The 11,288-nt window shown below is 46.5% G+C and overlaps 1 protein-coding gene across 1 annotated transcript in view; it reads right to left on the bottom strand.

Annotated features, from left to right (window-relative positions):
- Positions 1 to 11,288, bottom strand: part of RASGRP4 (RAS guanyl releasing protein 4) — a 25,110-nt gene that overhangs the window by 10,967 nt on the left and 2,855 nt on the right. The window contains exons 2-7 of the mRNA XM_045293013.1: positions 10,507 to 10,691; positions 9,908 to 10,009; positions 9,845 to 9,849; positions 9,716 to 9,777; positions 9,001 to 9,132; positions 8,744 to 8,897 (exon numbers count right to left, since the gene is read on the bottom strand). Coding sequence (XP_045148948.1) covers positions 8,744 to 8,897; positions 9,001 to 9,132; positions 9,716 to 9,777; positions 9,845 to 9,849; positions 9,908 to 10,009; positions 10,507 to 10,691 — 640 coding nt within the window. The remainder of the gene's footprint in view (positions 1 to 8,743; positions 8,898 to 9,000; positions 9,133 to 9,715; positions 9,778 to 9,844; positions 9,850 to 9,907; positions 10,010 to 10,506; positions 10,692 to 11,288) is intronic.

The raw sequence follows: 11,288 nt of genomic DNA, 5'->3' as shown, positions 1-11,288 counted from the left end.
ATAAACAAGCGGCCATCTAGCTGAGAAGCATCAAACCCCCCATGGAAGAAGCACACCAGCCTATGCAACCACGAGGTGTCAAAGGGATCAGGTATCAAGCATCAAAGAACAAAAAATCATATCATTGTAAATGAGGGTGAGTGCAGAGTGGAGACTCAAAGCCCATTGGTAGACAACTGGACACCCCTTATTGAAGGGTTGTAGGGAGGAGATGAGCCAGTCAGGGTGCAGGGTAGCAATGATGAAACATATAACTTTCCTCTAGTTCTTAAATGTTTCCTTCCGCCCACTATTATCATGATCCCAATTCTACCTTACAAATCTGGTTAGACTAGAGGATGTACATTGGTACAGATAGCAACTGGAAACACAGGGAATCCAGGACAGATGACCCCTTCAGGACCAGTGGTGAGAGTGGCGATGCCTGGAGGGTGGAGGGAGTGTGGGGTGGAAAGCGGGAACCAGTTACAAGAATCTACGTATAACCTCCTCCCTGGGGGGTGGACAGCAGAGAAGTGAGCCAGGGGAGACGTCGGACAGTGTAACATATGACAAAATAATAATAATTTATGAATTATGAAGGGTTCATGAGGGAGGGGGAGTGGGGAGGGAGGGGGAGAAATGAGGAGCTGATATTAAGGGCTTCAGTAGAAGGCAAATGTTTTGAGAATGATGAGGGCAATGAATGTACAAATGCGCTTTACACAATTGATGTGTGCGTGTATGGATTGTGATAAGAGTTGTATGAGCCCCTAATAAAATGATTAAAAAAAAAAGTTGTATATACACAATCTCAATCTGCTCTAGTTCTTCCCTCACCTCCCACATTCAGTTTGCTCCCCAAACCCCTTCACCCTCTCTCTCTCTCTCCCCTGCTACATCCCCGATAACCACGGCATCAGTTATTATTTCCATGCAGCGACTCCTTCTGTGCTCCACAAACTGGGAAACCCACCAGAAATATTTTTTTAAATGGCAAGGATGAAATAATAATAATAATAATATAAAGATAAACATCCAAAGAATGAGTAGGAGAGAAAAGACCACCATTAAATCAATATTTTAAAAGCCAGGGAAGACATTTTTGTCATGGAATAAGCAAGAACTACTTGCGCCTAGAACACTTTCAGGTTGGGTCAAGAGGGAGGTCAACTGACCAAGTATCAAGCTCGATCCAGCATGATCAAGTTTACAATGTTCTCCGTCTGATAGAGAGGCCTTTCAAGTCTTGCCTGTGGCGTGAGGGGACCAGCCAGAGGCTTACTCTGACCAGACACTCTGCAGCTGGGTTTTGGCCTCCCATGTCCTCCACAGCCTTCTACAAATTGGATTTTCACCATTTAACCTCTGATACGCTTCCTTTTGTTATATTTGGATTTTGTTATAGTCACCTTTGGCTCACACGAGCTGGTGGCCTTCTTCCAGGTGGACTTAGATGGCTGCTTGTTTGAATACAAGGGGCTCTAATTCTTTATAGGAGTGAAAACCTCATCCTTCTAATGCACAAGGTCAGCGGTTCAAAACCACCATCTGCTCTTGTGCATATCTATATATCTACATAAATATATGTATCTGTATGTACATATCTAAATCTCCTTATCTATGTACCTAACAGGACATTTTTCACATTAAATAATCACATCCCCACTTCACTTGAAATTATGATGGCAATCACTAACATGTCTAGGTTGATTTATGTTCATAAAAGTACCATGTGGGGAGGACCTAATGTCAGGGGTTTAAATGGAGAGAAAATGTTTTGAGAAATGATGTACAAATGCGCTTTACACAATTGATGTGTGTATGGATTGGGATAACAGTTGTATGAGCCCCTAATAAAATGTTTAAAAAATAAAATTAAAAAGAAAAAAAAAGAAAAAAAAATTCTACAAAGGATTTTAATGTAAAATGAAAAAAAAAAAAAAGTACCATGTGGGAGGGTAAGATACTGTCATTTCAAATAACCCAAACAAATACCATTTACTATGAACCAGACACTTTTTCCATGAGGCTAAACTAACCAATGCAAACTTGCTGGCATCCAGTCCTTTCTGGCTCATAGCAATCCTATTAGGCAGAGGACTGCTCCTCAGGACTAAGGAGACCATCGCTCTTTATAGTAGCCGACAGCTTCATCTGCTCCCCGAGAGCAGGACTTCTGCCCTGCATTGGAGAGTGACTGAGAAATACGGGTACACGAATGAAGAAAATGTTCTAAAATGGATTATGCGGATGGTTGCACAACTCTTCTTAATATCTTTAAACCTTTGAATTGTATGGTACGTGAGTTATAGGCCAACAGCAAAAAAAACCCTTTTTAAAAGGTTAATTTAAAATAGAATGATTAATATACCCTTTTATAGGTGAGAAAGCCAAGGAAGCACAATTACGTGACCAGCCCAAGGCCAGGCCGCGGAAGTGTGACGTTGAAGTTAAGTAGGGAGATCTGGCACCAGTGGGCCATACTCACACAAAGAGGTGTTGTATTTTTCTCCTTAGCACTTGGCAATTTCTAATATAATATTAATGGGTACTGTTGAGCATGTTATACATATTGGATATTTAAAAAAACAAACTGAAATCTTTCTCACAGAAGATTGAGATTAGGGCCACAATTACTGGAAGCAATACATAAAGTCCCCCCACAACCCGCCCCCCCCAGCATTTGGACGTGCTGGGGGAAAGGTCAATTTTAGAACGTTTTATTCTTCCTTTGTTTTATTCTGCCATTAAACGTTTTATTCTCTCATTGCTATTGGCTCCCCATTTTCTCTCCACCTCCCCTGCCGTGCTTCCAGAAACCACGGATCCAGTCACTGTCTCTAGAGATCCACCCACCCAGCCTGGATTTCATACACTGAAAACCACAACCCCTGCCCCAAACCCAAACGAACAAACAAACCCAATGACAATAACTAAATAAAATAGAGAACATCCTCAGTGGAGAAGAAGATAAGAAGAAGAACATGTTGGGCACAAGGACACCTTTGCGGTGGTTTGCTGTCCGGCGCCTGCGAGCGGCTCCCACACAGAGGGCCTCCTGCATCGCCCTCACAATCACTGCCCTGTCCGAGCACAACTGAACTTTCAGATGAGCCAAAAGGGAGATCAAATAACACGGTGGTAAACTTGAACCTAACGCATCTGCCCAAATCCACCTTCCAATTCACTATCCACGATGGCAAGGCTATTCACATGCCTGGTCAATGGTCAGACGGGACTCTGACCAGAGGCTTCGTCCTTGGGTACTTGCTGTTTACTTTTTAAAAATTTGAAACAATTATTAACCGGGTCAAAAGGGAAATAAGCTATGACCTTTTAACCTAACTCTACCTACTTTATTTGTCTCCACAAGGCTCTCTGCTCAATAACAAGGCTATTCACATCCTTCAGCTACACACAGAGGAGACTCACTGGAGACTTCTTCTATGTACAGATCCTGCAAATAGACTGGGGGCCTCCACTGTCCTCCATAGCCTTCTGGAAATTGGGTGTTAACAATTTAAGCTCGGATATCATTCCCTCCTTTGGATTTAGATGATATGATTTACAATCCTTGGATCACACAGGCTGATGTGCTTCTTCCACGAGAACTTAGTTGACACTTCACTTACATGGTTGTCTTAAACAAGATGTTTAAGACAAGCCTTTAAGACCCCTGATGCTATTTTTTTCCTGACAGCAGGGCACCATCTAGTTTCTTTAGCACACTTTGCAGTAGCAGCCATATCTTCAGCAATCTCTGCAAGAGGGCAAGTATCAAGCAGGGCCATGTCCCAAGAACTGATTGTTCTTAGATCAGGGCTAGAATTAAGTGTGAGCTCCCAAACCATTCCTACATCTGTGGTTTATATGTCTCTGCTTCACCTTAGAGACATCGTTTTCATTTGATTCTAGAGAACATTATCAATCATCTCCCTGTAGCATAAGGTTGACCATTTTCAGCTGAATCTATTAAAGTTGAAGTTAATCTAAACACCTATTGATAATGTCATTAATGTATCCAGTGGCATAGAATTCAAATCACAGTTGAGAAGAGGAGATTATACAAGTATAGAAACCACAGTGCATGAACTATTGACTTGTGCAGATTAAATTCAATTGACTGGACACTATTTACACAAACAATGGGGGCTGTCGATAAGGCAAAACTTTCAATCATATTCAATGACAGTGGCAGAACCAGGGCCACTAGATTAATATATCTTCATAAAGAAGGAGGGCATTATAATAGAAAGTATATGGTAGTTACAGACCACCATTCACTGAGTACCCTCAAGGCAAGAGATTATGGGGGCTTTTAATGCAGTATTTTTATCTGACCTCAAATCTGCAATTTCAGCCTCAGTTAAAAGCCGTAGCTGAGATCGTAAGGCTTCTCCCAGTGTTGGCTTGAGTTTCCCTAAACTTTAGACACAAAGCAGGCTGCTAAGGCGAACAAATTAATGCCCTTCAATTACAGCAGGTAAAACCCGACTGAGGGGGAAAAATAAAACAAAACCTCCCATGGACCTAATGCCGGCAAAAAAACAAAACAAAAATGTCCCTAGTCATTGGAAAAATGGATGCTTTAAGTGTAAGAATAAACAGGCCTTATAGCTTAACCCTCCTTTCATTCTCTGACTCAGAATGACACGGTCCCAGGGACAATAGGTGGATTTTCCCAGTAGACTCTCAACCCTCAAGGATAAAGAAGTATGTATATTATTGGGGCAATTGCTGATTTTTAATTGCTTTAGAGTTAGCCTATCTGCCGTTAATCACATGCAAACAGGTGGATGTTTACAAAAGTGCCCGCCCTGGAGTAAAAAGGCTTCACAAATCGTGCGGGCTTCTGATAAACAGCCAACTTGCAGTCACAAAGCCTGTGTAAATATCGCATGGCTGTATTGCAGATCGCACCCTTTTATTTGCTCAGTTCTGACACCCCTGCTATTGAATAGAGACGCTTTATATAAATTGGATTGCCCTTTGCAATTTAATGGGAAAAAAAGGGAAATGTTATTAATATTGTTGGAAAGTCAGAACTTGCGCATAGTAACATTACAAAAGAAGAAGCTCTCGCTATTTGCAGGCCTTTCTTGTGCTTTCCAAAGCTCTGCTTGTTCAGACTCCTTCCCTCTGAAGCTATTTCTCAGCCCCGCCCCACCCCCAATTTAAGACAATAAATTTAGTTGGCCTCTTATTGGTAACTACTGCTAAGAATACCTATATTCACATTACTATTTAATGTATTGGCAGATAATTCTATTTTACCAAACGTTCCTTGTCACCGATTTATTTATTTTATTCACTGAAAATATTCCAAGGATGGTGGGGAAATAGATCTACATGCATATATTTATAGGTTTAGCATTAAGGTAGCAGATGGACATTGGACCTCCACTCAAGTACTTACTCGATGCAAGAACATGTTGTTCTACTAAATTGGCATTCCATGATGCATATCTTCCCGACACGATCGCTGAAGACAAATGAGTGCATAAGCAAATGTGGTGAAGAAAGCTGATGGTGCCCGAATATCCAAAAATATAGCATCTGGGGTCTTAAAGGTTTGAAGGTAAACAAGTGGCCATCTAGCTCAGAAGCATCAAAGCCCACATGGAAGAAGCACACCAGACTGTGTGACCACGAGGTGTAGAAGGGAACAGGTATCAGACATTAAAGAACAAAATATCATATCAGTGGGTGCCCAACTTCCCGATATGATCACTGAAGACAAACGTGTGCACAAGCAAATGTGGGGAAGAAAGCTGATGGTGTCCGGCTATCAAAAGATATAGTGTCTTGGGTCTTAAAGGCTTGAAGATAAACAAGCGGCCATCTAGCTGAGAAGCATCAAACCCCCCATGGAAGAAGCACACCAGCCTATGCAACCACGAGGTGTCAAAGGGATCAGGTATCAAGCATCAAAGAACAAAAAATCATATCATTGTAAATGAGGGTGAGTGCAGAGTGGAGACTCAAAGCCCATTGGTAGACAACTGGACACCCCTTATTGAAGGGTTGTAGGGAGGAGATGAGCCAGTCAGGGTGCAGGGTAGCAATGATGAAACATATAACTTTCCTCTAGTTCTTAAATGTTTCCTTCCGCCCACTATTATCATGATCCCAATTCTACCTTACAAATCTGGTTAGACTAGAGGATGTACATTGGTACAGATAGCAACTGGAAACACAGGGAATCCAGGACAGATGACCCCTTCAGGACCAGTGGTGAGAGTGGCGATGCCTGGAGGGTGGAGGGAGTGTGGGGTGGAAAGCGGGAACCAGTTACAAGAATCTACGTATAACCTCCTCCCTGGGGGGTGGACAGCAGAGAAGTGAGCCAGGGGAGACGTCGGACAGTGTAACATATGACAAAATAATAATAATTTATGAATTATGAAGGGTTCATGAGGGAGGGGGAGTGGGGAGGGAGGGGGAGAAATGAGGAGCTGATATTAAGGGCTTCAGTAGAAGGCAAATGTTTTGAGAATGATGATGGCAACAAATGTACAAATGTGCTTGACACAATGGATGGATGGATGGATGGATGGATGGATGGATGGATGGATGGATTGTGATAAGAATTGTACGAGCCCCCAATAACATGCTTTTTAAAAAAAGAAAAAAATATTCCAAGGACAGCGGAAAGGTTTTAAATTATATGCAAATTTAGAATGCAAATGATGAATACCCATAAACCAAACCAAGCAGACAAATTCACCACCATTGAGTCATTCTGACGCACAACAACCCCATAAGACAGGGTAGAACTTCCCTGGCGGGAGTCTGAGGCTCTAAATCTCTATGGGAGAAGAAAGGCTCATCTCTCTCCCATGCAGCAGCGGGTGGTTTCCAATGGCCGACCTTGGGGTGTCTAACATGTAATCCTCAACACTACTGGGCGTCCTTCGTAACAAACGTGCCAAATTCACTCTCCTCAAATGGATTCTGATTCATAGCGACCCTAGAGGACAGGGTGGAACTGCCCCTGTTCCAAGACTGTGACTCTTTACAGGAGTAGAAAGCCTCATCTTTCTCTTTTGGAGCTGCTAGTGGTTTTGAACCGTTGACTCTGTGGTCAGCAGTCCAACACATAACCCACTATACCACCAGAGCTCCTTTGCACAAAAATAGATAAAGCAACAAGAGTATTTAGCACCTTCATGTCATGACTCTAGGGCTCAAACTAAACCTTCAACGCAACGTGGGAAGCTACAGCCTCTTCGGCTACCAGGACATACAAAACGAGTGGTGTTTCCTTCAGTTATTTGGACATCTTGCGAAGTGATCTACATATCCCAATGATGTGAGCAACTCTCAGTTCCCTTGTACTTATAATTCCCTTCAGAGCCACACCAGAAAACCGGTCTTCTGCCTTGACAAGCAGAACCCGGCTTGGCCCACACGTGTTTCATGGTGTTTGGTCTTGTACGACGCAACTCTTTCAAAAGCCGTCAAACATCTTCAAAGGTTGAAGATTTGGGATCATGACGTCTTTAACAAGAATGGGACATTGGTTCTGAAGGCCCTTCTAAAAAAGAAGTTCCGAGCATTTTGAGCATGAAAAGAACAAGTTTCAGTGAAAGCTGTCAGATTTGTTTTCAGTGGAACCTATTAACGTTGAAGTGGACGGATCCCCATGTTCTCCAATACCCTTTAAAGGAGAAGCAAAGACTGATTCCTCTAATTTAGGCTTTTCTTCCTAAAGGGTTCATCGTCTCTGCATTAACCTTTGTAGCACTCCTGTCCTTCCAGTTAAGAAGCCACACCACAGAGACTGGAGATTTCTTCAGAACCTGTGTGCAATTAAGTGCAGCGGGATTCCTAGGTTGGCCCTTTCCAATTCCCCCGGAAATAGGATGCTTTGCTGTGAAAGTCACATACGGTAGCTTTCTGTCAAATACTTATGTCATTTAATCTCTGAAGACATTTTTATTAACCCTCAGGTAAAAGAGAGGGCTAATAAAGTGCCCCCAGAGATTACATGGCATAAGAAGGGTGCATTTAGACTGCTAAATGCAAGTCTAGCAGTTCAAAACCACCAGCTGCTCCGAGGGAGAAAACTGAGACTTTGTGCCCCTATCAGGAGTTACAGACTCGGAAGCCCCAAGGAGCAGTTCTGCCCTGTCCTGTAGGGTCGCTACGAGTCAGCACGGACTCGATGGCAGTGAGGGAAGGTCAAGAAGTTATAGCAGCTTCGCTTTACCGAAAACAAATAAAAACCAAAGGGTACTTTTAGGACTCTGGCTGTTGTCGAACTTGGATCCCTAACTTTCCCCTCATAGCTCAACCTTTAGACCAATCTTTGAAAACTTCGGACCCATATCTGTTCTATCTTACCCAGAAGATCACCAGGATGACAATGAAAACCTTCTAAATGTTACAATTTCGACTTAGGTCCCTGAAACAACCCACTTCCCAGAGCTACTGCAGTCCAGCCAGCGGAACGCGTGGCTCTTAAAAAATCCTGACATGTGCCAAAGGGAAGTCTTTGAATCTTTTTACAGATTCAAATATGCCCTGGAGTTATTAGTGATTGTGACGTATTATGGAAACAAAGAGGATTTTGAGGTTCTGAACGGGATGAGTGGGATTCGAACGTAGGGACTCTGTGCTCGGCTCGGTCAGCCACATTCACATTCTTAGATCTCCAGGGTCCTGACATGATGCTGGCACCTCCCAGGTCCTTTCCCCGGCCCCATCCAGTCCCACAGCCCCAAGCTCTTCCCAGCTAGGCGGAGGAGTAAGAGCTCACCGTGATAGCCCTGAAAGAGCGGAACTCCAGGTAGGTGAGGTGTTCGGCCAGCTCCACACTCTCCAGGTGATCGAAAAGCAAGGACACTTTGCGCTTTTTGCCCAGGCCTGGACTGCTCAAGGGGGCTGGGGGACCAGGGCCACCAGGGCTCAGGCTGCAGGCAAAGAGGGGCTCAGGGTGGAGGGATTGGCGGGATGGAGGGGGTAGGAGGATGAGGGTGTGGGGATGGAAAGGGTAGGTGGGGAAGGCTGACTCACAGATTGCAGGAACCCCCCAGATTCCTCTGGGCCGAGCCGCCTTCCTTTTCCACGGTGGCCCAGAAGCGACCTATGACCTCTTCTAGTTGGGGCTCTTGGTGTACTGCCTTAGGGTGCTGGGTCAGCCAGTACCTGAGGGTGGTTTAGAGATGGTGGGTGAGGCTGGGAGGTGGGGGTGGGAAAGGTCTCTGGAAGGAGTCTGTTGGGCTGAGGAGGGGACTCGCAGCCTGAAGAGGGGGTCTCTGATGGTCTTGGTCTGGCGGAGCAGCAAACTCAGGGGATTGCTGGCACTAGGCTGGGGGTTCTTTAACATGGGATGGGGGTACTAGGAGAGCGAGGCAGGGAGAAAACTCTTGGAAGTAAGAGTGTTAGAAAGCAGGCTGGGGGTAGACCTAAAGCTGGGGATCTCTTGGAGGCGAGACTTTTGGGGGAGAGGGTGAGGGATTCTTAGAGGCTAGGCTGGGGGTTCTATGGGAAGTGGAGGTTTGGCGGGGTGCCTGAGCACCACGGGCAGAGGTCTCTAGGAGATGGTGGTTCTAAGGACCCCACCTGGGAGTGTCTTAGGACCAAGCTAGGGTTTCAGACATCCAGGGCTTTAGGAGCAGAGCTAGGTGTGTCTATGGGACCTGGGTTAGGGAGCATCTGGGAGGTGAGTTTGGGGAGCAGCATGATGGGGCCTTGGGTCATGGGAGTGGCAGTCCTGGCTCAGCCCTACCTGACCAGGTGACAGATCTGCAACCGTCTCCGCTCTTGCGTGCTCCCTGTGGCCTCCTGGTACTTGAGTTTGGTCAAGGCTCTGTTAGCCAGTCTCCCAGACCCGCCCCATCCACCTTATCCCCATCACTGAGGCTCCTGCAACGCTGCCCTCCTCCCTCCGGCCCTCGCTCTGTCCCAGGAGGATATAAGCTCAGCAGCCGGGCGGCAAGGTGGGCAGAAGGCAGCACCCAGCTGTGCATGGCTAACACCATGTTGAGAACGTGGCCTCCACGGCACAGGCTGCCAGCCGAGTCTAGGGGCAGAGAGGAAGGAGACGGTCAGAATAGGCCCCACCCCGAAGGTCAGTTGGACAGTCTGGTGCTAACCCCTGGCTCTCCCCACAGCTTCATGCATGCACATGGGCAAGCAACATCACCTCCTTGTACCTCGGCTGCTTTGCCTGTGCTGTACACACCCAGGGCAGTCGTTAAGAGCAAGGACTCTGGGTTCAAATCCCAGCTCCGCCACTGCCTCTTTAACCGGTGACTGAACCTCAGCTGCTTCGGTTTCCCCATCTATACATTCTACATAGAGTAACTGGTGGCCGTACGTACGTGAACCACGGGGCCCCCACTATGCACCAGCACAAGGGTAGGCACAAAGGAGGCATCTCACGGAGAGAGGGAGGGAGGGAGGGAGGGAGCGGACACAGAAAACCTCTGACAAGTCTCTGCCCTCCCCCATCCCAGGAAGGATGCCCTTGCACTCCACACTGCTTCTGTGGCACACACCTGGGCAGGGGACACTCACCGAACGCCTGGATGCACTTCTCCAGCAACTCGTCTTCGCTGCAGCCCCTGTCGCTCAGCCCGCCCAGAGCCATGGCGGCCATGACCTTGCTGATTTCCCCAGGGCTGGGGCACGTCTTGTGGCGACGGGCCTGGCGGGGTCGGCCCCGCTGCCCCGTCACCCCCAAACATTCCTGGTGGGACTTCCTGCAGGCACATTCCCCAGGGAGTCAGGGGCGTTCCTTCTCCCAGCAAAACCCCAGGATTCTTTTTGACCTCAAAGTCCCAAGGCATTAGAAACAAAGCCCTAAGGTAACTCTTGACCTACTGGTCTACTGCAGTGTGTCAGACCCTCCCCCGAGTTCATAGAATGCTCTCCTACAAGTAAGTCATGTCAGGGTTACTCCGGTTTCCTTCAGGGAGTCATGGACCCCTGGACTACTTCAGGACCTCCCAGGGAATCATAGGAGCCCTGGTCACATCGTCAGTTATGCATTGGACGGCTGACCATGAGGTCAGCAGTTCGAAACCACCAGCCCCTACTCAGGAGAAAGATGAGGTTTTCTACTCTGGTAAAGAGTTAACAGTCTTGGAAACTCACAGGGGCAGTTCTACTCTACCCTGTTGGGTCAGCAGGAGTCAGAATTGACCGGCTGGCAGCCAGCCTGAGCTTTTTGACGTAATCTCTGGAACGCCCATCTCCAGGCAGTGCCCCAGATTTATCTGTACTGTATGGCCCCAAGGCATCATGGAGAAGTCTGCGTGTGAGCAGCCCCTGGGATGCTGCCTGACCTCCTAGGGAAT

This window comes from Echinops telfairi, unplaced genomic scaffold, assembly GCF_000313985.2.
Source record: "Echinops telfairi isolate 266 unplaced genomic scaffold, ASM31398v2 ScPeMD7_655;HRSCAF=1070, whole genome shotgun sequence".
Lineage (NCBI taxonomy): Eukaryota > Metazoa > Chordata > Mammalia > Afrosoricida > Tenrecidae > Echinops > Echinops telfairi.
This window is presented reverse-complemented; position numbering and strand designations above follow the sequence as displayed.